This window comes from Gracilinanus agilis, chromosome 4, assembly GCF_016433145.1.
Source record: "Gracilinanus agilis isolate LMUSP501 chromosome 4, AgileGrace, whole genome shotgun sequence".
NCBI classification, from domain to species: domain Eukaryota; kingdom Metazoa; phylum Chordata; class Mammalia; order Didelphimorphia; family Didelphidae; genus Gracilinanus; species Gracilinanus agilis.
The window spans coordinates 260,109,972-260,135,447 of record NC_058133.1 but is presented as its reverse complement, the minus strand read 5'-3'; the positions used below and the strand labels follow the sequence as shown (position 1 = coordinate 260,135,447).

The 25,476-nt window shown below is 42.3% G+C and overlaps 1 protein-coding gene across 1 annotated transcript in view; it reads left to right on the top strand.

Annotated features, from left to right (window-relative positions):
• Window positions 1-22,089, top strand: part of LEMD2 (LEM domain nuclear envelope protein 2) — a 54,147-nt gene extending 32,058 nt beyond the window's left edge. The window contains exons 3-9 of the mRNA XM_044675278.1: window positions 7,290-7,365; window positions 11,713-11,789; window positions 13,371-13,450; window positions 15,689-15,834; window positions 16,996-17,097; window positions 17,190-17,292; window positions 20,374-22,089. Of these exons, the coding sequence (XP_044531213.1) occupies window positions 7,290-7,365; window positions 11,713-11,789; window positions 13,371-13,450; window positions 15,689-15,834; window positions 16,996-17,097; window positions 17,190-17,292; window positions 20,374-20,524 (735 nt within the window). The 3' untranslated portion in view covers window positions 20,525-22,089. The remainder of the gene's footprint in view (window positions 1-7,289; window positions 7,366-11,712; window positions 11,790-13,370; window positions 13,451-15,688; window positions 15,835-16,995; window positions 17,098-17,189; window positions 17,293-20,373) is intronic.
• Window positions 22,090-25,476: the final 3,387 nt, after the last annotated feature.

Here is a 25,476-nt window from a genome sequence, read left to right as displayed (position 1 = left end):
TGCTGGTGGAGTTGTGAATTGATCCAACCATTCTGGAAGGCAATTTGTAACTATGCCCAAAGGGTGTTAAAAGACTGTCTGCCCTTCGATCCAGCCATACCACTGCTAAGTCTATACCCCAAAGAGATCTTGTACAAAAACATTTATAGCCATACTCTTTGTGGTGGCAAAAAATTGGAAAATGAGGGGATACCCTTCGATTGGGGAATGGCTGAACAAATCATGTTATCTGTTGGTGATGGAATACTACTGTGCTAAAAGGAATAATGAATTGGAGGAATTCCATATGAACTGGAATGACCTCCAGGAATTGATGCAAAGTGAAAGGAGCAGATCCAGGAGGGCTTTGTACACAGAGACTGATACACTGTGGTATAATTGAACATAATGGACTTCTCTACTAGCAGCAATGCAAGGATCCAGAGCAATGCTGAGGGACATATGAGAAAGAACACTATTCACATCCAGAGAAAGAACTGTGGGAGCAGAAACACAGAAGAAAAACAATTGCTTAGTCATATGGTTTGATGGGCATATGTTTGGGGATGTAGACTTTAAACGATCACCCTAGTGCAAATATTAATAATATAGAAATAGGTCTTAATCAATGGCATATGTAAAACCCAGTGGAATTACATGTTGGCTATGGGAGGGGGATGGAAGGAGGGGAGGAAAAGAACATGAATCATGTAACCATGGAAATTTTTTCTTAATTAAACAATAAAAAAGAAAACAATAAAAATATTTATAGCTGTTCTCTTTGTGGTGGCAAAAAATTGGAAAATGAGGGGATACCCTTCGATTGAGGAATGGTTGAACAAATTGTGGTGTCTGTTGGTGATGGAATACTATTGTGCTAAAAGGAATAATGAACTGGAGGAATTCCATGTGAACTGGAACGACCTCTAGGAATTGATGCAGAGTGAAAGGAGCAGAACCAGGAGAACCTTATACACTGAGAAGGATACACTGTGGCACAATCGAATGTAATGGACTTCTCTATTAACAGCCATGCAATGATCCAGGACAGTTCTGAGGAACTTGTGAGTAAGAATGCTATTCACATCCAGAGAAAGAACTGTGGGAGTAGAAACTTAAGTAAATTATATCAGTTCTTTCATGCAATGCATATTTCCATTTTCTCCATGTCAGTGACCAAAGACCCATATCACATATACATTAAAAATTCATGAAGGAAATGGCTTAAAACCACATTAAGACCTTTGCTATGAACACTTTAAGGTCTTGGTGCTTAAAATTATACTGTGACTTCTTCGGTCATACTGTATGTACATCCTTATTTTTATATCATCTCCCCCATTAGAATGCAAGTTTCTTGAAAGCAGGTACTCTATTTTTGTCTTTATTTGTGAAATCCCCAGGGCTTACTACAGGCATATAGTAAAGGCTTAATAAATGCTTGTTGAATGACTGCCTTATTAGTTGATAGACACTACTACTGTTAACACACCATTAACTCACAAATGTATAGAAAGGCTGATTCATTTTGACATGTGGCTGAGATGTCAGTTCATTCCTGTGCCTGGTTAATGTGGATAGATCCTTGTTTGGCTCTTTTTGATCCTCAACAGCATCCATAAAAAGGGAGAGTGCCTGGTTCTGAGTCAGCAGTGGTCAGTTAATAGAGGATTAATGAGAAGCCAGCCAGGGACATCCTGAGCCTAGCCTAGACCTTCCAATAACCAGGCCCTAGAATATTAGGCATTTGTGGGGAAGGCAGGAAGGATTTGATAGGAGGTAGCTATGGACCCGGGTCTCTTCAAAAGTGGCCTCTCAGAGAATAAGGCCTGCTCCAGAACAGAGGTTTTTCCTTGACAAGTTTGCCACTCCCAAGAACTTAGCTTCTTCTGTTATTGGAATCAGACACATCTGGAAGCAGTAAACTTTTCAGCAGACTGAGGGAAAGAAAAGATGTATTGTAAGGGATGGATTCACCTCTGGGACTAATTATTTTTTATATTTCACCCATCACATTTATAATCTTCGTCAGAGCAAAGAGACAATAAATGATCTCATTAAAACACAGAAAGGTGCTTCTGCCTATGAAGAGGAACTTCTCAACACTCACTGATCTCTGATGAACAAAATGCCAGCAAAGCCAGCATCACCCAGAAATAAGGCTAACCCCAGAATGGGTGCTTAGGATCCTTCCAAGCTGCTTTCTGAGTTTGAATACTTAACTTTTTTTTATTTATCCATTCATCAATTCACTTATTTATCTATCCATTCATTTATTAATTTATGTCTATTTATCTTTCCAAGTGGTTGGTGTTATGATGGTATAGGGGGAAAACCCATCAAAAAGACTGGAAAAGTAATAGTGAATGTGAGCAACAGCAAATAAGTCCATTCTCTTTTGAGAATTTCTACAGCTAGATTGATATTTATTTTCATACTCCAAATAAAGTCTTTTTCAGAACACATTTTGAACTCCTAGGAAGGTTTCCAGAGCAATCGTGGCATTATAGACTCATAGAGTTAGGAAGGACTTTCAAGGTCATCTCGCCTAACTCTCATTAGGGAAACTGAACCTAAAAAAGTAAAGAGATGACCCAGGTTGAGTTTACTGTTCAGTGGTAGGGTCAGGAATAGAACTCAAGTCATCTGCCTTTCTTCTCTCTCAAGTTGCTGGAGTTTAAAAAAAAAGTCCTTTTTCTGTGGGAGGTGCTGATCTAGAGTTATTTTCTACCTCTTTCTTTTTGCCCTTTGCTGCTTGGCAAATATTTTTAGTTAAAAAATAAAAAATTGAGCTTAGTTGTATTTTTGTTGTTGGTTGATTGGAGATGGGTTTGGGCTAGCTCAGAACTTTCCTTCCTTAATTTGCCCTCAACTCCTAGAAGTAGAACTCTTAGAGATTAGTTTTAAACAGGACTTATATGACCTCCATAAAATAGATTGGTTTCCATCCCTTTCTGGTGCCCTAGGAAAGGGCAAACAGAACACAGAATAAACCTTTCAGATCTACATTCTGGGGACCATCCCTCTCCATTCTTCACTCTGCAAATGGTTAGTGGTCTGAAGTATGAATTATAAGAGAGACCCCCTGTGGATTTACTCAGTCCGGATGCCTCTTCTACTAGCCTCCAACGTGTTTTTTTCAGTGGTGCTCTGAGATTGTCAGTTGGGTTGGGCAGTTGTATTTTGAGTGTTAGAGTGGCTAGTGACAAAGTCATCATGCTTCCATCCTCAGTAAAATCTCTTTTACAAAGTTTAGTTTTAGATTATGTCTAGAGTCTACCTTAAAGAGATTGATATAATCTCTTCTAGAAAGGAACTCAAATACAAAATGGACTAGGTATAGGGCAGTTATTTATTTTCTTCACTGCAAATATTTACAAAATACACAAATATACACAAAAGACTTGTAAGTGCACACTGACAATTATTTGGAATACAATAGAGTACCTGCATAGGAAGTTGTTGATACTTAAAACATTAAAACTTGGAGAATAAAAATCTTGTTGCTGGTTGGCACATTCCATGCAGATTATTCAAGGTCCATTATCTTCTGCCAAGCCAGGGCATGGCTTTGACTCTTCCTCCTGGTAGTGGTGATCTCTTCTGAGAAGTTGTTTCAGAGGTCACTTTCTCTTCACCCAGCATCCAGTCCCAGAAGCTTTTTTTTTTTTTTTGTAAAGATATTTTATTTTACCAATTACATGTAATAACAATTTTCCACACAAGTGTTCTGAAGTTATATATTAAAATCATCTCCCTTCCTTCCCCCTTTCTAAAGATGTAAGCACTTTGATCTGGGTTATATATGTTTTATTATGCAAAACATATTTCCATATTGTTTATTTTTGTAAGAGAATAATCATAAAACCAAAACCCCCAAATAAAACACAAATAAACTAAAGTGAAAAATAGTATGCTTTGATCTGCATTCTGATTCCAACAGTTCTTTCTCTGGAGATAAATAGCATTCTTTGTCATGAGTCCCTCAGAATTTTCCTGGATCATTGTATTACTGAGAGTAGCTAAGTTGTTCACAGTTGGTCATTCTACAATATTGCTGTTACTGTGTACAATTTTCTTTTGGTTCTGCTTATTTCACTCTTCATCAGTTCATGTAGCTTTCCACAATCTAATGGGGTAGAAAAAGAATTTACAAAATGCATACCAAATAAATGGCTAAGTAATTATTCTCTACCTACTGAGTGAGGAGTTGGACACGAGGGCCAGGATCAGGAAAGGATCATGTAAGAAGGTAGCATTTGAGTTGAGTTTCAAAGAAAACTTGAAAATTCATTTTAAGAATTCTGAGGCTCAGCAATGCAATGATCTAGGACAACTGGGAAGAACTTATGATGGGTGTGTGCTATCCATCTTCAGAGAAAGAACTTTTGGTGTTGGATGGATGCAGATCAAAGTATACTTTTACATTAGTATATTTATGTTTTTATTTTCAGGGTTTTGTATGAGTGTGTTCTTATAACAAAAATTATAACAATGACCAATATGGAAGTGTGTTGCATGATAACATGTGTGCCCCAGATCAAATTGCTTACCATCTCCGAGTTGGGGGAGAAAAGGGAGGGAAGGAGATGATTTGTATCTTATAATTTGGGGAAATATATGCAGAAAATTATTACATGTAATTGGAAAAATAAAATATCTTTGAATCAAAGGGGGGGAAAAGAATTCTGAGATGGAAGTGAGAAGGGAGGGCATTCCAGGTATGAGACACAGCCTGTACAAAGAGACAGGGATGGAGGAATTTCACTATTGATCTGTCTGCAGAGTGTTTGATGGTATTGCTCACCCCCTCCTCCTGGATCCCTCTCTTCTTAGGTTTTCATAAACTGCTCTCTTGTAGTCCTGCTCCTACCTGTTAGCTTCTCCATTTTATTTGTTGGATCATTATCCTATCTCCCACCTAAGAGTATATTCCCCACAGATCTGACCCTCTCCTCCTTCTATATTCTCTTGGTTATCTCCTCATTTCCTATGGATTCAACAGTCATCTCTGCAGGTGATTTCCACATCTACATATCTAGCCCTCATATTTCTCCTGAGCTTTAGTCTGGCAGCACCAACCGCCTACAGGATATCTCCCCTGGAGGCCCCATAGGCATCTCAAATTCAACATATCCAAAATACCTTCCCACTAAACCTATCTTTTCTCTTAAATTCTCCATTTTTTCAAAGGCAACAACATGCATCCAGTCACATAGGTTCATAACTTGGGAGTTATTCATTTTTACCTCTCCTCCCTTACATTTCATATTCACAGTTACCACTTCCAGAACATGTCACACTTCCATCCTTTTCTCTTTACTTTCACAGTCATTAAACCTTAGTGTAATTCATAATCTCCTCTCCCCTGAACTATTAACATAGCATCCTAAACGATCTCCCTGCTTCCAGTATTTCCCATAATCCATCCTCCACATAACTTCCCAAATGATCTTCCCAGAACACAGGTCTGACACGTGATAAGAAGCTCCTATGGCTCTCTGTTACCTCAAGTGATAAAATACCCATTCCTCTGTTTGGCATTTAAACTTCTCCTGACTTGGTCCCAGCCTATCTTTCGAGAATAATTTCACATCACCCCCTCAGATGCTCTGTGAGCCAAAAGAGTCGGCTTGCTAATATTTTACTCTCTATTCTTTTGCAAAGGCTGCCCCCTTTCCTTAAATGTCTGCCCTTTTCATTCCTCCTCCTATACACAAATTATTTGGTGTTTATCACTTACCTATATACATATAGTTTTACTCATTTGAATATAAATTCCTCAGGGGCAAAAACTGCCCTTTTTTTTTTTTTTGAGGGGAAGGATAGCATACCCAGCAAAGGGCCTGGCACCTAGAAAGGTGGGATATGTGGGTAGATGCCCAAGGAAAAATAGCAAAGTGCCTAGCATAAAGTAAGTTCTTAATGTCTGTTGAAATGATCTGAATTTTTTTAAAATAAGATTTAATCTTTAATGATGAATTTAATCTACCCACTAAGGTAGTGCTTATTGTTGTTATTAAATAGTTACTTTTGGGCAAGTGGAGCTTCTTAGCTCCCTGAAAATTACAGTATGACCATGTCAACCTGTCACACCAACTTTGGACATACTTTGGGCATGAACTATGAACTTTTCCCTAATACTTAATCTCTGAATTCACCCAAACATAGAAAGAGTAGAGGGGTATTTCTGTAGAATTAGAAATTATTTGAATTTTAAGATGCCAGAAATCTTGCATCTGTGAGAAAATAGGCCTTGGATTAAACATTGGCATCAGGTATCCACAGGGTGTGAAATCTATATACCAGTAGCAAGAGTTTTAACAGTATCACAAATAATAAAAGTCCACAGTATGGGACATGCTGTCACACCCTAGCCCAGTGGTAGTGAACTTTTTAGAGGGACAAGTGATGTCCTCAGGCACGTGTGGAGAGCAGGAAGGGAGCAGCTGGCTCCGTGTCCCTCTGGCTTTCTTGTAATGAACTCTGACGGACTCTGTGCTGGGGCAATGGTGGGCATGCCCATAGGTGGGACTCTTGAGTGCCCCCTGGCACATGTGCCATAGGTTTACCACCATGGCCCTAGCCCAATAGAATACCTTACTTGGCCAGTTCGGGCTATGTTCTGGATTGTAATCTCTTCGTGCTAGTGTTCTAACAACAATGGCTTGTTATCAATGTTGTTGCTTGAAGTGAGATCCATAGCTTTTACCCTTCAGGTTTTGGCTATTCAGTTTCTCCCTATAAGGTAGACTTAATGTCTTTGTTTCCCACGAAGTGGAACAATCTGATACCCTTGGGTGCTGCCTGGGTTGAACACTATGATGTCAAAGGCTTGGCAAAGAAAACCTTTAGTTACATATACACAATCAGCTCTACAGCTGACTGATTCTTTGTGGTGTTTCTTTTCAATCAGTCAATAAGTATTGAGTGCCTAGCCTCATAGGATTTAGAGGTGTGAGGAAACCTCAGAAATCATATTCCAGCCCTCTCGTTTCATAGATGAAGAAACTGAGGCCCAACACGATTGTGATTTATCTAAGATCACTCTCCCTCAGCCTAGGCCTGAGGACATGGGACTTGGAGGGATATGTGAGTAGATATCCAAGCAAGAGCGGTTGTTCAGCAACTATTTAGTACAGGACTAGTGTCTCCAATGAGCCTAGCACTGTACTAGGCACTGAGTAGGGATTTAAAAGTTTCTGTCTTTGAGGACTAATAGCATCAGGGCAAGAGATGGGCTTGGGGCCTAAAATGTACATATAGAAGCAGTTACTTTGTTATCTTGAATTGTTTCTGTGTATTCTCAGTTCTGCCAGGCCAAACAGAAGAAAGTTTTGTTGGAGGTGCTCCATGAGTTGTATAACTTCTTGGCCATACAAGCTGGTAAGTGTATATATATATACACATATATATATATAAATAATATATTAAGTATCTCATGGGTGAAGTCCATGTAATTTTTCTCTTCTTCAATTCAGTAAACTTACCTACTTTGTGCCAGGTACTGTGCTAAATACCAGGGATCCAATAAGAGGCAAAAAAGACAGTCCCTTCTCTGAAGGACCTGAAAACCTAATCAAGGAGGGGACAGTCAGGTAGCATATTGGATAAAGTGCCTGACTTAAGAATCAGGAGGACCTGGGTTCAGATCTGACCTCAGATACTTCTAACTTTGTGACCCTAGGCAAGCCACTTAAGCCCCATTGCCTAGCCCTTGCCACAACTGATACTAAGAGAGAAGGTAAAGATTTTTGTCTTTTTAAAAATCTAATCAGGAAAGACAACTGCTGAATTAATATAGACAAAGCAAGCTGTATCCAGGATAAATTGGAAACAATTAACAGAGAGAAGGTGCTAAAATTAAGAAAGACTGAGAAAGGCTTCCAGGATGAGGTGGGGTTTTATTTGGGCCCTAAAAGAAATCAGGGTGGTCAGTAGTTAGAGCAGAGCAGGCAAGGCATTGCAGGCCTGGGGAATAGCCAGAGAGAATGTCCAAAGCCCAGAGATGGAGTACCTTGTTCATGGAGTGCCATTGGGTTGAAGACTATGTGTTAGGGAGTAAGGCGTAAGAAGGCTGGAAAGGTAGAAGGGGGCTAGGCTACTATGGGCTTTGAATGCCAAACAGAACATTCCATATTTGCTCCTGGAAGCAACAGGGAGTAAATGGAGTTTATTGAGAAAAGGCGTGACAAAATCAGACCTGTATTTTAGGGAAAACACTTAATGACTAAATGGTGGATGGTTTGGAGTGAGGAGAGACTTAAGGCAGGCTATTGCAGTCTTACAGATATGAAGTACTGAGGACTTACACTTCTGCACTGTCAGAACCTAACTTAGTACGGGACCTTGAATAGATTAGGTGTTTGATAAAATATTTGTTATATTCAAGTAAACATAGTTCCATGAACACAGATGTAAAGAAGGGTCCAGACCAAGAAAAAGCAGACTTCTTTCCCAGATAGTAGTAATTCTCTCATGAGACACTCTGAAAATGTCTCACCTTTTCTCTTCTTCCTTACCATTCAACCTCATTTTTTTTTTTAATCTTGGATTTGGGCAGAAAGAGTCTTTACTCCTAGTCTTTTTAAAGACCCTAGAAACCATTGTGCCCAACTGTGACTCAAAATAGAAATTGTGCCTCTTTGGTTTGTTTGCTTTTGGCTTAGATGGTCCTTCTACTTGCATTTCAAAGGGGGTTTGGACACAGGGCCTCAGCTTTGCTGCCCTCTGGCCCAGATTGTTCCCTAGGCAATCTGTTAATTCAGGCGGAATCGCCTTTTTTTAAAAATGACCCACAGTATGCATCATAGGCTGAGTATAGTTCAGGACCAACCAGCTCACAGGAGAGCCAGATGCTGCTGTGTTCACAGATGGTGTTCTGAGCAGAAATAACCACATCAATGTGGAGGCAGCTTTCACATTGTTGGCACTAGCAAAGGTTAGCATGGGGAGAAGGAGAATGCGGAGAAATGTGGATCAGTAATGTGAACATTGACCCAGAGTCCTCATACATATATGTCCCATGGAAGTACATCTCATACTTCTTCCCTGTCCTGCTTTCCCCTGAGGAGGGGCCAGCCATTGAGCCAAAAACCTTGTCATTTGACTCAGTGCCCATTCCGTTATTGCCTTCATTAGGGCACTATTAGCCTTTTCATCAAACAGTGTCCCAGGAATCAAGGGTCTTAAGCTCCAGCTCTGAATCAGCCTCTACCAGGCTGGGATTAGTCATTTAAATCTTTCTGTCACTTTGTTTCTCCATCTATAAAATGGAATTAAAAGTCCTTGCTCCTTTGTATCACAGGTTTTCTGGGAAAGTATGTAACATTTTATCTGAGGAAGAGCTTTTGAGCTCTTTGGAAGACCCTAAATCGGTTCATAATGGTTTTTCTCAAGATTGTGTCGTTTCTCACTCACTTTCACTCATTTCAAGTTCCCCCACTCAGTTGAAACTGTTCTTTTCCAAAGTCACCAACAATCTCCTAATTAATAAGACTGGCCTTTATAAACATAGGTAGTCATTTGTGTTTAAAACTATAATTTAGTCCTATATGAGTTAACTCATAACTCATAGGCACAAATTAAATATCCTAAAATATCCTAGGGGCAGCTAGGTAACACCCCAGGCCTGGAGTCAGGAGGACCTGGTTCAAATCTAGCCTTAGACATTTCCTAGCTATGTGACCCTGGGCACCTAACCCCAACAGACAGAAGATAAGGATTTAAAAGAAAGAAAAAAAAAGTTATCCTAAGCTAGGGCCAAACCTGGTAGGGCTATCATCCCCTAAAGTATACTGTAGTAGCCTACTTCATCAGATACCAGATGGAGAGCCTTTGCTAAGTCTAGTGGTACATTTTATTCTCAGGTACTTCAAGTCTTCATCTATGTCTGAAGATTTGCCCTAAAACTTTCAGGGAACACTGAGGTGGTGACTTAAGAAATGCCTTGATTAGAGAGGGATTCCATTCTAGTTCCTAACACCAACTTTCATAGCCATACGCCAGCCCCTAATCTCTTAGATGGTTTGATCCACGTTTACATTGGAGTTCTTCATATCCTCGAGAATTCAGATCATTGCCAGGGTATCAGGATGTGGAATGGGAGGTCTCGGTTTAGTTCCAAAACACTGCCCCCAATTCTGCACACCTCCTTCTATCTGACTTATGAAAACTCAAATGATAAAAAAGAATTAGGCTGACCTGCTATACCAGTGATGGGCAAACTATGGCCTACAGGCCAGATGCAGCCCCCTGAAATGTTCTATCCACCCTGATATTATTCCTAATCTGATGAATACAATGAGTAGGATACAATACAATGGAACTTTGAAAGAGTTGCTTTAGAAACAGACTAACAGATGAGCATTTCCTTTCCTTTGGCCCCCTCTTTAAAAAGTTTGTCCATCACTATACTAGACCATCCATTATTTACTCCCCTTCCCTATACTAGAGATGGTTTGGGAACTAGGAGAGACGGAATATGACACAGTTCCTGTCCTCAAGAAGTTTACAGTAAAAAACAAACAAACAAACAAACAAAAAACCACAGTCTGTTAGTAATTCAGTTCAGTTCTACAAGCTTTTGAGGTAGTTAGATGGCTCAGTGGATAGAGCCATCTAACTAAAGTCAGTCAGGAAGACTCATCTTCCTGAGTTCAAATCCAGCCTGAGATAGCTGAGTTATATGACCCTGGGTAAGTCACTTGACCTGTTTGCTTCAGTTTCCTCATCTGTAAAATGAACCAAAGAAGGAAGTGACAAACCACTACAGTATCTTTGCCAAGAAAACCCCACATGGGGTCATGAAGAGTCAGATGGGACTGAAAAATGACTGAACTAGATAAAGCAAGATTAAGATATAAAAAAACACAGTCTCTACCCTCAAGGAGGTTTAAATTTAATACTAATATAATTAACTGGAGAACCAAGGGTTTACATCTGAAACAAAGATCAATGATGCATATGCTTAGGTACTTTGTGGGTGGCAGACTATAAATAAGGTATGGCAGGAGTTTGGAGAAAGGATTAGGATGGGGAGGGAAAGCTTCATGGAAGAGATAGAATTCAAAGTGGGCCTTGAAGGATTTTTAGTTAGGCTGAGGGAACCAAACATTTTTCAAGACTGCCCCAGACAGGACCACCCCACACCCCTCAGGACCAACGACCTGTAACTGACCAGTACCTGGGGATTCTGATCTGCACAGCCTAGCCGACACTCTTCCCCCCTACCCTCTGCATACTGGGCCATTTTTATGCTTCTTACCCTGGGGAAGACCAGAATGAGTGCTATTATTCCAGGCTGCCTACCTTGTGTCATGATTTTTAAATCTCCACAGAGTTTCCACAGCTTTGCTGCCTTTTTTTTTTTTGCTTCCCTCCCCAAGCTATGTTTATTTATAGTACAATTCATGTGTAGTCTGAAGCTATTCCTCTGATCCTTTTAAGGATCAATTGAAAACAGACCTTGGTATTGTGCAGCTTTTAGTCATTTAATGCAAATAACCAAACTGCTTTGCAGGTCAGGTTTTAATGATCTGGAATTGATCCAAGCTAAGTGGCTTTTGATCTTGCTGTGGGGAGTGAAGATGCCCTAGCAAAAGGCAGGAGGCAGCAGCTTGGCCACATGATCCTTATCAGAGTGGATGGCTTGGTTCTTCTGCATTTGGAGTCCATTTCAGAGTCATCTGTGTTCACCTTTTCTCTGGATTGAATGTTGTTTTTTTTCCCTAGGTAATTTTGAATGTGGAAATCCCGAGAATCTAAAGAGTAAATGCATTCCTGTTATTGAAGCACAGGAATACATTGCAGTAAGTAGGATGGAATGTCAGTCCATTATTGTGATGTCTCAGTGGCTTACTGATCTCCTCAAACTAATGTGGTTTTTTTTCCAGATTCTGTTTATTTTTACTTTGAAACCCTTACCTTCTCTCTTAGAATCAGTACTGTGTGTTGGTTCTAAGGCAGAAAAAAACAGTAAGGGCTAGATAGTGGAGGTTAAGTGACTTGCTCAAGGTCACACTGGATTTTGGTTTTATTTATTTAGTTAGTTTTTGAGCCCTTAACTTCTGTGTATTGGCTTGTTGGTGGAAGAGTGGTAAGGGTGGGCAATGGGGAGTCAAGTGACTTGCCCAGGGTCAAACAGCTGGGAAGTGTCTAAGGCCGGATTTGAACCTAGGACCTCCCGTCTCTAGGCCTGACTCTCAATCCACTGAGCTACCCAGCTGTCCCCTGGATTTTGTTTTTAAAAGCTGTAGCTCATAGATTTATCTCTGTGTCTCTCTTGGGGTAGTTGAAGAGGGCATTCCTCAGAGCCCCAGAGCTGGAGCTTCCTATTAGCTCACCTGTCTGTAGCACTTCATGACTACATCACATCCTTACATGTCCACACATTAGAAGTAGAAAATGTGACATTTTATAGGTAAGGAAACTGAGGCTCAGAGATATTAGGCAACTTGCCCTATAGTCACTTAGGTTGCCAAGCCAGCCCTCAAATACTCATCTGCCAACACCAGGGCTAGTGAATTTTGCACTGTGATACAAGGCCTCTCCTCTATGTTCACTAGCAATAATCACATCATTCCTTGGGTCTCATCTTTCCCTGATCTGAGAGCCTGTCATCTGCCCAATTTGTTGGTATTCTGCTTGTTGTTTAGCCACTGATTTCTTTGCTTTTTCCACAGTGACTTGTAGAAAACTTTTAAATTAGTGGTGAATTGCTTTCAAGGTGACTAATAAAATGGGCAGCATGTACAGTGTATAAAGAGCCTTGGATTCAGGAGTCAGAAGACCTAAGTTCAAATCCTAGCTCTGCTTCTTGGCAGTTATGGAATTTTTGACAAACCTCAGTTTTCTCATTTCTAAACTAACTAGAATTTAGATTCTGATTCCTATGACTTTTGTTGGAAGGGACTTCAAAAACCATCTAGTCCAACCTCCTCAATTCTTCATAGGAAAAATCTTGAACCACAAAGTGAAAATGACTTCTGTAGGGTCACACAAGTCAGTGTCAGAGACAGGAATATAAATCAGGTCTCCTAGTTCTCTGCTCAAGGTCCTTCCCACCATAACATGAGATTTCTGCTCTCTCTACCCCTAATCTCCCACAATATTGATGCTCTGGCCTAATATTTTAGTCCTTGGGAAGATTATATTCTTTCCCTTGTCTCAGATCACTGTCATTTCACTTGTGTGCTTCTGCATCTTGTCCTCTAGTTACAGCCTCTTTCAGCAATGTGAAACTTTCCTTTCTGCAATTTGCTGTGCATTTAGTGGAACAGGTCTTCAGGGGCACATAGACAGAGAGTCTTCTTACCAGGAAACAGAATAATGTTGTTTCAGCCAGTCCACCCAAATGCAGAACTAATCTTCTTATGGACCCTTCCCCACAGAATGTAACCGGCAGTTCATCAGCAAGGTTTGAAGCTGCATTGACCTGGATACTGAGCAGTAACAAGGATGTAGGAATCTGGTGAGTGAGTGTCAGCTCAAGATGGAGGTGATAGGGTTTAGAGTTGAAAGGGGCCTTAGTAATCTCTGATTGCCACCATAGTATTTTATAGATGCAGAAATTGAGTCCCAGGCAGGGAAATGACTTGTCCAAGATGTTAAAACTCTTGTCACCTGGCCATTTTCTGCCATCAGAGGGTCTCATGAAATTTGGTGTTTTTTAATAAGCCAGCATTTAGAGATTATGAATGCAGATTCCCAAGCTACTTGCAGATGTGGGTTTGAGGCCAGAAAAGAAAGTGATAAAATGAAGGAACAAGAGGAAGAAACATATTTAAGATAAAACATAAAATTTGAGAGTTTTAGGGTATCCACCTGATGCTCAGGCCAAATTCTTCTTAGAGCAATTCTCTTAAGTCCTTAGCCCTACCATTCAACTTCTTGCCTGAATGTGCAGTCTCTTCACTGGTGGGTGAAATAATTCTGTGCATACTTATTTGATTTTCTGTATGAGAACTGGGAAGGAGGGCCAAATCATCATTTCCTTCACAGACATTAGAGCACTCATCATGTACAGAACACTGCTGGGCCCCAGAGAAGAAAGATACAAAGTTCTGATAAGATATGGTTCCTGGCCTTGTCAAACTTAAAGTCTGATAGACAATCAGGTGGAAATTGGAGTGATGTCTATTTTGGCTCAACATAAAGAAAAACTTCCTAACAGTCATTAGTACCATCTAGTAATGGAATGAGCTGTCTGAGAAAGGGGTGACTTTCCTCTCAGCCATTTGTTGAAGGTGGTAGAGAGGGGACTTCTGCTTAGGTAGGCATGAAGTCCCTCCCAAGTCTACAATTCTCTGTGCCTTTGAAGCTCAGGATTCTGTTCTGACCAGCAATTCTAGCCTGCTTTCATTACTGACCTGCATCATTAACAGAAAGAACCTTCTTTTTCACCTTCTGTGAAATGCCTGATTTGGACATTGAGAACTGGAGGAGAGACACTGGTGGATTGTATTTGACAGCTCTGAAAGTTTCTCCTGCTGGGAAACAGTCATCATGTAAACACTTTCCATTTTCTATTGTATGCCAAGATCTCTGTGCAGGGTACAGTTTTCTGATATTAAAACACACTCTAGGGTTTTCTGCTTCTGTAATCCGCCTGAATTACTAATTCCATCAGCAGTGTATCCAGTGGCGGCCCCTTGGGCAGCTCAACCAAACGCTTCATAACTGGATGCATGGCGTGATGAAAAATGTGTTAGTTTTAAAAAAGCCAGGTCTGGCTGGGGAGGGGTGGGAAGGAAGAGAGAGGGAGAGAGAAAGAGAGAGAGAGGGAGGGAGGGAGGGAGGCAGAGAGAAACAGAGAAAGAAAAGAGAGAGACAGAGTGTGTATATGTGTGCGTACCTCAGGATTTTGTCCATCATTCTAACAAAGTAGATTCAAGTGTAAAGATATTAGCCACTTCATATCTGAGAAGACAGGCTTCTGAACAGGATATGGATGACCAGGGATATAAAGTAGGTTGCAGGAAATTAGGCCATAGTATAATCTCTGAACAGAGCAGACATATTTCATATGATGTTGGGCTACTTGTCTCCTAACCTGTCTGGAAGAAAGTACAGATATCTACTTGTGGTTTCCACGTGCATGCGCCTCCCACCCCCAACCCCCTCTAATTCTCCCAGCACCTTTTTACAGTTCTTCATAGCAAGGCTTCTCGCCCTCTGTGCAGTTTGTCTGGACACCAGCATTTGGGAGGGTGACCAGCCTTGAAGAATCTACCAGTTTCTGTTTCATCCCATAGGCTCATCTCCCAAGCTCTTTACACTTAAACAGTTTATGTGCCTACTGTTTGTGGAGAAAGAATGTGACCTCCAAGATTCTGTCTTTAAATTCTTGCCATGCAATTGCAGAGCAGTGGTTCAGTAAACATTTCCATTTCTTTATGCTGAGAGGTGGGAATCCAATTTAAAGTTTAATCTTGTGCACGCTGAGAGGTGCTGTCAAAGGGCCTGCGGAGAGAGACGTCACTTTAGCAGCAGGGGGGGCAAGCCTGCTGCCTTCTTTAAAGCCTTAGTCTTCCTAAGTAGCCAAGGTGGAAAATTTCTAGAAAGGGCCACCATGAAGAAGCCAACCATGTTTTAGAAAAAAGCAGGGTAGCAATATCCCTACCTTCTTTTTCTTTCCCCTATTTCAAGTTGTGTTTTCTGTTCCTTTTGTATTTGAATGCCTTTGATTGTACCTTGTATCCTGTTTCAGGTTGAAAGGGGAAGACCCATCTGAGTCGGTGTCAACTGTGGACAAGGTAGTTTGCCTGGAGTCTGGCCGTCCCCGAATGGGCTTGAGCTGCCGTCTCAGTCGGGCCCTGCTGACAGCCATTACCACTGTTCTCCTTTTCTTCTGGGGTAGGTGTCGTGTCTATCCACAATACCTCCCTCCCCAAATCAGCCTCAGGTATGAATGATCAGCTTCAAACATTGCAAGACATTCTCACAGTGGGTATGAAATCTGGCTAATAAGAGCAAATGAACAGGCTAAGGATGAGAATAGTTGAGAAATGGCCTTGATTCAGGATAAAACATTTTAAGGGTCCCCAAAAGCGAGACTAGGTCCTGACCAGGTAGCTAGTGGCTCAGTAGTTACCTTTCAGATGCTTCAGTCAAGAATATCTAGCTCATCCTTTTAAGCTCAACATAAATGACCCCTCCTCTTCAAAGCCTTTTCTGATCTTCTTTTCCCAGGCCTAGATTCCTTTGTCCTGTAGATTCCCCTAACACCTTGGTCTTCACTTCTCTGATGCTTTTATCCTTATTATACTGTGAATTATAATTATAGATGTTTGTATCTTAACCCCAGCCCCCACTAGACTATAAGCTCCATGATAAGGATTATTTCTTTTTTAAAATTTGTAGTCCTAGTACAATGCTTCTCCCATAGTAGACATCTCATAAATGGTGGGGGTTTTTTTGTATTCTTTTAATCATTGTGCTAAATGTAAGCCTTTTCTCAAAGGAGATGGTTTATTTCAGTATAAAGGACTTCAATTCTCTAAAAAAGTGTAAATATTTCTTGGAGGCTGAGGGATAGCAAAGAAATCCTGATAAAAGAGGGAAGAACTGGCTTTGACTAGTTAAAAACTTGGGCCCCATATCGCTAAACATCTGTGGCTCTCACTGGGCAAAGGCTTTGGGTTGACCGAGTTCAGAAAAGCAAGCCACAGACAGCAACTGACTTGACAACAGCAGGGCTGCAGCTACAACTATGAGAATGAGCTTTATGTGTGCATTGGGAGAACAAGGCTGTTGGAAGCCTGTTGGTCTCTTCGATCATACCAGTATGCCTAGAAATTGCTATCATCAGTCTCATCTCCTTCTAACGGGAAGGACCCCAACCTGTGTATAAAGAAGAGACTCAAAGAAAATGGCAGAATGAGACTGGATGGAATCTGTAACAGCTGGAAGGGTTGGGACAGTCTTTGTTTTCCTCTGTATGAGCACTGTGTCTTGCTCCCGATCAGGCACTCCATAAATATTTGATGACTGATCTGAGCTATCTGCTTCTTCTAGGCTTGACTTTTTTGTGGGGACTTCTGATTCTTCTGAAATATCGGTGGCGGAAATTAGAGGAAGAAGAACAAGCCATGTATGAGATGGTGAAGAAAATTATAGGTGACAGCCATATTATGTTAGGTCTTGTTCAAAGGAAGGTTTGGATGATTTGGGGAGTCCTCATGCTAAGCTGTCACCTTCTGTCATTGCAGCTGTAGTACAGGATCATTATGTTGACTGGGAGCAGGATATGGAACGATATCCATATGTGGGCATTCTTCACGTGCGGGATACCCTGATCCCACCCCAGAGCCGGTGAGTTGGGTCCCCTTTGTCCCTGGAGATGGGGTCCTGGCTTTTCTGTGATCTGCATGGATAAGAGAGTTCACAATAGCCAAGGATCCTTTGGTTCCCAGGCAGGAGAGGCATTGAACACCTGGCTTCCTTTGTCACTTGCTACAAAATTTTCCCATCTCTACAGGAGAAGAGGGTAAAAGGCCTGACTGTAACTTCTCCAGAAGAAATAGCCAACACTCAATTATCCATAGGTGGATGATCCACATTAAGAATATCACTTGTAATCTTTCTGTGGCCTGTTTCCTGCCTATCTTTAAGCATCTACCTCATTGGTAGATCCTAGTTTCTGTAACTTGGCCAATGTGTGAGGGGAGAAGGCAGAGTACCTATTGTGTGTAGCATTTGACGTTGGGTACTTAGAAAGGTTAAACAAAACCTCAATGAAAGGCCTTCTCCACCCTTAGCTAGCAGCTCAGTGTAGCAGGGAGAGAATACAAAGGCAAAGATGTTCTGTATTAGAAATTTAAAACTAGAAGGAACTTGAGAAGCTATTGAGTCTAACTGTTCTACCTCCCCCACCCCCCATTTTACATGTGAGGAAATAGAGGCACAGAGAGATTAAATGACTTGCTTAGGGTCATAGAGCCTGCAGTGGGATTTGAGTCAAAAAAAAGGTCTTTTTAATTCTGAATCCACTACTCTGTTACACCATGATGCCTCCTCTAAAACATAGCTGTGCCCAGTGTGGGCCCTAAACATATGCACTTGAGATCGAGTTGAGTGCTCTCAACTGAGGCAGCACATTAGAGAAGTACACAAGAGTTACAAGACCAAGTGCTGTAAGAGGTCTGAGGTAGGGACAGTTACTACCAACTGGAGAGATTAGGGACATCTTCCTGGTGGAGGTGGCCTTTGAGTGGATTTGAAGTTCACTAATCGAACTTGGATCAGAAGAGCAGAGCTCTTTAGGCTAGTGCTTTACCATCAGTCTAGACTCTAGAACAGTGATTCCCAAAGTGGGCACCACCGCCCCCTGGTGGGTGCTGCAGCGATCCAGGGGGCAGTGATGACCACAGGTGCATTTGGGGGTGGTGATAGTATGTGACAGGGGGCGCTAAGTAATATTTTTTCTGGAAAGGGGGCAGTAGGCCAAAAAAGTTTGGGAACCACTGCTCTAGAAGGTAACCCATCTCCAGCATGAAGTAGGGGAGCAGGCTGGGGAGACCAGACATCTTTCTAACTCCAGAGTCACCATAATCTTTAGCAGGTGTACTCACATTTGGTTTAAGGTGTAGCCCAGACATTGATATTAAATATGAATCTAAAATTGCATTCCAAAGCCAAATGGAAAGTATTTTTTGATTATCTGAATACACCACAGCTTCATGGAAGATAAAATTGAAAGCTAACTGTACACAAAACTGGATAATAAGGACTCTTAATGGCCTATAAATGAACCCAAAATGACTATGTTCAGACTCTTGGGGAGACACTGAAGGTCTTTGTCACCCTTTAGTAGTAGTGTTTGTTTGTTTGATATGTATTTGCTCAGTCCTTCAAGCTTTTTAATCCATTTTCCAAGTCATGAAGCAGGTTCAGGCCAGGCTCTCAAAACCTAACTATATGTTAGGTAAAATGTCAACCCTGCGTGGATATACTTGGATCTCCCCCTGCAATACCTTTTGAAGGCTGATTTGTGAAAGATTGAGAGAGATTTGAAGAGCTTGTTTGTGATAAAAAGCAGTGGAAGCTGATTAAAAGAGCCCAGCTCAATCGAAGCTTGTTCATTACTGGTTAACGGACAGCCGGTGGGAGGAAGGGGAGGATGGGAAAGCAGGTATTTGGCCTTTAGATTCATTGAGAATCCTGTCACGCCTCAGACCATGCTGTCTGACTCCCCAGGGGACAAACGTGATGGTCTTAAATGCTGACACCTCAAGCAGCTGCCCTCATGCTAGGGAGCTGTCATTATAAGGCTGTCGAGTAAGTCAATGGAGGTTTGGTCCCAGGTGAGGCAGGAGTCCTCCTCCTGAGGTTAGCTGAGCATTTGCTACTTTTCTCACTTGGACCCTTAGAGTGAGGGTCAGGTGAGGAAGGCTGTAGGTCCACTGTCTGCCTCTTCAGCACCCAGGAGACCCTGTTCCTTGGTTAGAGACTTGACAGTGCCACCCTGGAGAGTCATCCCCATTCCCCAGCTATAAAGTGGAGATGCTGCTACCTTCTCTCCTTGCTTCCACAGCACACGTGCACATACACACTCACACTCAGCCGCATACAGGCAGGCAGACTCACACTTTACCACAAGAGGCAGTAGGACTGATGACTACAAAGCTGAGAACAGGGCTATATAAATACATAATGCTGCTATTCATTGAAGTGGAGAGGTAAAAATAACCTTCCCACCTGGTTGCCTTGAAATCTGCCCAACCACATTCAGGGAGATGGATGTCAGAAGGAACAAGGGAGGCCCATAATCGGCCTCAGTGCCCTGAAAGTGGCCCAGACTCAAGGGGAAGCAGTGCATGCTGTAGTTAGTGTTTGTCCCAAAGGTTGTTTCCATTCTATGAGACTGCCTGTCAGTCAGGCCCTTTACTTCCTGTTGAGCCTTCATTTTAAAGGCCAGTGGTCACTCTTTAATTAGCCCACATGAGAAATTAAAATACAGCCAGCCCTGGCATCCATGCTAATCTAGAGAGGACCAGCATGAATCACCGATACCAGGGAGATTCCAAAAATCTCAGCCTGTGTTCCTCCTTCTTAGAGAGAGGGGGGACTGTGGGCTTCCTCCTCACTTCAGGAGTTGTTAATTGGATGGCCGTTAGAGCAGAAGACTTGAAGAGTTGCTTTGTTCCTAGAAAACTAGTGCTGGCCTAAGGCGCTTATCCCAGTGCAGGAAGGCTGTCCTGTGCTGGGTACTTTCCTTTTCTCTCCCCTAAAACAAACCGCATTCTGCTTCCCCAGCCTCTTGTGCCGGGCCTTGATTTGCTCTTCTGTTTGAAGGGCATTCATGGGCAACTGGGTTTCCTTCCATGCAGTAGAGCACAGCGAGCCAGGTCTTCTCTCTTTATCTGACTAAGATGCACTGATCTCTTGTTCCAGGAGACGCATGAAGCGGGTCTGGGACAGAGCGGTGGAGTTTCTTGCATCCAATGAATCCCGGATTCAGACAGAGTCTCACAGGGTTGCTGGAGAAGACATGCTGGTGTGGAGATGGACTAAGCCCTCTTACTTCTCTGACTCTGAACGCTAAGTTCCCCAGGGAGGGTCAGACATTCTTGTTCAGCCTGTCCCTCAGGACACTTTCTACCCTCAGCCCAACAGAGAGGGCTCCACAGATCTGCTGGTGCTGAATTCACACTCATGCCTTGACTTCCTGACTTTTTCCACCCACGCATTGCTCCCATTTCTGAAGGTTATGACCAGAAATTTCCGAAATGCTTAGCTTTTGAGGACTCTCTGGATTTCCCTTGAGGGTTGGGGAGGAAACAAGTTGGGTCATGTAGCTTATCCTTGGTTTTTTTTTTCAGCAAGTAGAACTTGCCTCCCTTTCCAATTCAGCACTCCTCTTTTCTAATAGGAAGTGAGAGAACTGGGTTTCTCACACACAGATGGAGGCCCAACAGCCCCACACGCAGCCTGAGATGCAGTGAAATGCAGTCAGTACCTTCTCCCTGGCAGTGCCTGCTGTCGCTCCCTGGTTGCACAGCCTCGGAGAAATGCCTCCTGCGGTTGGATCCAGGGTGGTGACTGATGGGGGTTACAGCGAGGCCTTTAGGGGCTGCCTTGGGAGGCTGCACAGTGTGCTGACATGAGAAGAGAAGAGGCTGCTTCCTTAGGAATCCAGCCTTCCTTTTCAGACAAGGGGAGGGAAGAAAAGAGGGGCCAGGAAACCTGAGGTGCATCTGGGAAGCCCAGGCCAGGGCCCCGGGATCTGGTGTGGGGCATCACTGAGGGTGTGAGGGGGAGGCACCAGCTGCTGCACCATCCTGCAATAGATCTGGAGGCAGTTATGAGCAGAGCAGACATTTAGGCACTGGAACTCAACAGGTTTAAATTTTAATACTTTTTTTCCTCACAAAGTTGGCTTTCCTAAGGTGGTGGCATCCATTCTGTGGTGGTTCTCATTAGAAATAGTCATTTTCAGTTGGACTAGCGACCTCACCAGCACCGTCTCCCTACTGTAGAGGGAATCCTTATTCTGAGGGATAACTGTGGCAGGGCCAAGGGTGTCTTCTGTGTTGTCAGACCATCCTATTCAGCCCCCAGGGCCGCTGCTTCCTCCACAACCTAGAAATCTTTCCAGGGAGGCTTCTGCACCTCCGTCCCCTGCTGGCCACATCAAAGAGTTGCAGAGGCTCCGGCCTCCCCATTCTGAGATGGCAGAACTTCATTACCTACCTCCTGCTGGCTCATCAACTCAATCAGAACAGAGAAGGAAAGCTCCAGAAACAGACCGGCGGGGACTCTTATTAGTTAAGTAGGAAAGATCCCACACCAACTTGAATCTTATCCCCATATGTTCTCATCTGTGGCAGGAATGAGGTATCGGAACAAAAAGAAAACCAACAGCTGTCTCGGAAAGACATTAACCAGCTCTTTCTGATCTTAGTGATTTTTTTCTTAATAAAATTCCAGTATCCCATATTTTAGCAATACTGTTTCCTCTGAGTTGTATGATCCATGGTGCCTGTAATCTTGAATTCCAGCTCAATTGTGTAGAAATGTCTTTATAATCAGGCTCGAAATGAACTTCGGCATTGGCGACTAAATTGCTGAAGGAATAGCACTATTTATTAAAAACCAATTTGTCTCTTTTATGATGTTTTGAATGTTGCCCAAAGCAATTGACTTGGAAGGGTAAGAATTTTGTTATGCACATCTTCAGTGAGGGGTCAGCAGGACAATACCTAAATTTCACTGGATTGGCAGTCACCACACCCAAGTTCTAGTCTTGTCACAGTGTCTTAAGCTGTGGGACTTTAGGCAAATGACTCCCCTCTCCATCCTCATCTCTAAAATTTTGGGGGTAGAATTAAATGGAATAGATAGGTGGCTGTGCAAGTCTCCCTGTGCCTAAGACAGATTATACCAAGTTGAGGATGCCATCTTGTTGACAAGCCGACCCATTCAGTAAGCTTCAGACCCAAACAAGAGGCATTCCCAGAAGTGATTTAAAATCAGATGTGACCAGATATTGAAAGGAGTGTCTCAGTATTTAGTGATCAAGTGGACAAGGCTGAGATTAGGCAGTTGAAAAAAATAACTACCCTAGGAGATGGTTTGCCTACTGGGCTGTGCATGAGGCTACATTTGTCCTCCCCTCACCAAAATCTGGTCAAACATGGGACTGAAATAAGAGGCTTCATTTTCACTCACTTAACATCTCTCAGGGCAGCTAGGTGACTTAGTGGATAAAGAGCTAGGCCTGGAGATGGGAGAAACTGCATTCAAATCCAGCCTCAGATACTTTCTAGCTATGTGACCCTGGGCAAGACATTTAACCTCCATTGGCCTAGTCTTTTCTGCTCTTCTGCCTTAGGCCTGATATTTAACACCAGTTTTAAGAAGGTAAGAGTTTTAAAATAATTAACTATCAATCATGATTAACAGAAAGGAGTGGTCTGCTTGGGAGTCTAACTAAGGAAGGGAGCCCAAGGAATAATCTGTCCATGTTGTCTCCTGTACCACCCAAGGGAGAAACTCATCTGTGGCAAGCAGGAAAATTCTAGTCACAAGAAAATGTGATCTAGGGTAGACGAGGCATGATTCTCCAGACATTCCCACAGCCTGAATGAGAGATCCCATAAGCACAAGCAACTCCCTTTTCTCTGCACCCACATTCCCAAGTAATCTCCTGGTTACTAATGTGGTTCCCCAGGGAATCTGGGGATCCCAATTATGTCCTAAACCTGGAACATAACTATAAATGAACTCTGGTCTATCTATATTCAGCATCTTGTGAGTTTGGATAGTGAATGGAGTCCTCAGAGCCTGCCCACCTTTGGTTAGAGATAGAAACCATGTTTGTGGACCAGATCCTGGGTCTGAGGAGCCATGATCATGATCATGAGGTATGATCAACCTTCCAGAATATGAACAGTGAGTGGTATCCTTTTATCATCATTAACTGCAGTCCTACCTACTGTTCCTTGGACCATCTTTGCTCCCAATAGAGGAACCAACTGAAATGCCCACAGATATCAGACTCCTTCCCATCCCCAGGCCATAGGGCCTTTTTCGAGCCTTCATGATTGGTTCCCTTGGCTACTTTTGCATCTGGCCAAGTGAACCTGTTATAATACTTACAGACCTGGGCTTTCTTTGCCTTAAGGTCATGGGTCTTTTTTCTCCCCTCTGACTTTGAATCTCCCCTGGAAGCAGACAAATGGAACAGAGTGCTTCTCTTGGTGTACAGCACCAAAATCCTGGTGCAAATTAAATAGTATTATTGCAAACTTCTAGATCACATTTGATCATAGGACCATAGATTCCTTAAATTTCTACATCTCCATTTTATAGATGAGGAAGCAGAGCTAGGATGCTCCTAGATCTTCAAAATTCTAAATCTAATGCCTATGCCCTCAAACCACACTATTCAGTCTTTTCAAGTGCTGCTTATTCCATCATTAAGGAAAGACTGACACCACCAGGTTTTTCTGTGAATTATATGGATCCCCTTGAACACAGTGCCTTACCTTTGGTACTTAATGAATGTTTGTGGAATGAATGAATGAGTGGGTGGAATAGGCCAATAGTGTTGGGAAATCCTTCTCTGCCCAGAAGTTGTTTCTCTGCTTCAGAATGTGCCCCAATCAGAGAATTCCAGAAACATAAGTTAAAAGGGACTCATGAAGCCAGGCTTAGAGACAGGAGGTCCTGGATTCAAATCATCCAACACTTCCTAGCTATATGACCCTGGACAAGTCACTTAACCCCTATTGCCTAACCCTTACCACTCTTGCCTTGGAACCAATACATAGTATTAATTCTGTAAAAGTGAAATTTGGGAAATGCTATCTAAAAGTATATATATTTTCTATGGACACGTGGAAATTATCAAACTACATTTCCTGTGGTCCAACGGGTTTCCGTTTCCGGTTCTTTGGGCGTGGGAACGCCTACGTCTCCACACTGAACAGTTTAAATCTCCTGGGTTGGGGGGCGTGGCCTCTTGGCCAGCAGACTCCGGAGGAGACAGGAGACAATAATGGCGAGGGCGGCGGTTTTGAATTCTTACAAGCGCGTGGTCTAATGACTTTATCAGCATGGCTTTAATTAAAATACTAATATATATATTTATACCAGCCTTTATTATTTTTTATCCTTATAATTCTAAGCCAAAAGGTAAGGGTGTTTTGTTTTGTTTTTAAATGAAGAAGGGACTCATGGGGTCCAGTCCACACAGTAAAGGTATCTCAATAACCCAGAGACAAGTGGTGGCTCACTCTCTGAATCAAAACCAAGGAGAGGGAACCCACCACCTCTTGAAGAAGCCCATTCCACTACTTAACAACTTATTGTGAGAACATTGAGCCTAGGCTGTGGCTTCTTTCCCACTTCTACCTATGGTTGCTGGTTCTGCCTACAGGGGTCAGTGGCCTATCAAATATTTGAAGACAGCTCTCATGCCTCCCTTGAATCTTCTCTGGGCTAGTCATCCTTCATTCCTTCAACAAACATTTATAGGACATGAACTCCAGTTTTTCTCCATGCTAGTTGCCCTCCTTTAGCTTATTCTAGAACTGACTATTTCAGAGGAGGTCACAGGACAGTGAAACTATCACCAATGTTCATTCCTGTAAGCTATACCTCTCTCTTTTTTTAAACATTTATTAATATTCGTTTTTAACATGGTTACATGATTCATGCTCCTATTTTCCCCTTCACCCCCCGCACTCCCCCCACCCATGGCCGACGCACATTTCCACTGGTTTTATCATGTGTCATTGATCAAGACCTATTTCCAAATTGTTGATAGTTGCATTGGTGTGGTAGTTTCGAGTCTACATCCCCAATCATGTCCACCCCGACCCATGCGTTCAAGCAGTTGTTTTTCTTATATGTTTCCTCTCCTGCAGTCCTTCCTCTGAATGTGGGTAGCGTCTTTACCATAAATCCCTCAGAGCTGTCCTGGGTCATTGCTTTCTGCTGGTACAGAAGTCCATTACATTTGATTTTACCATAGTATATCAGTCTCTGTGT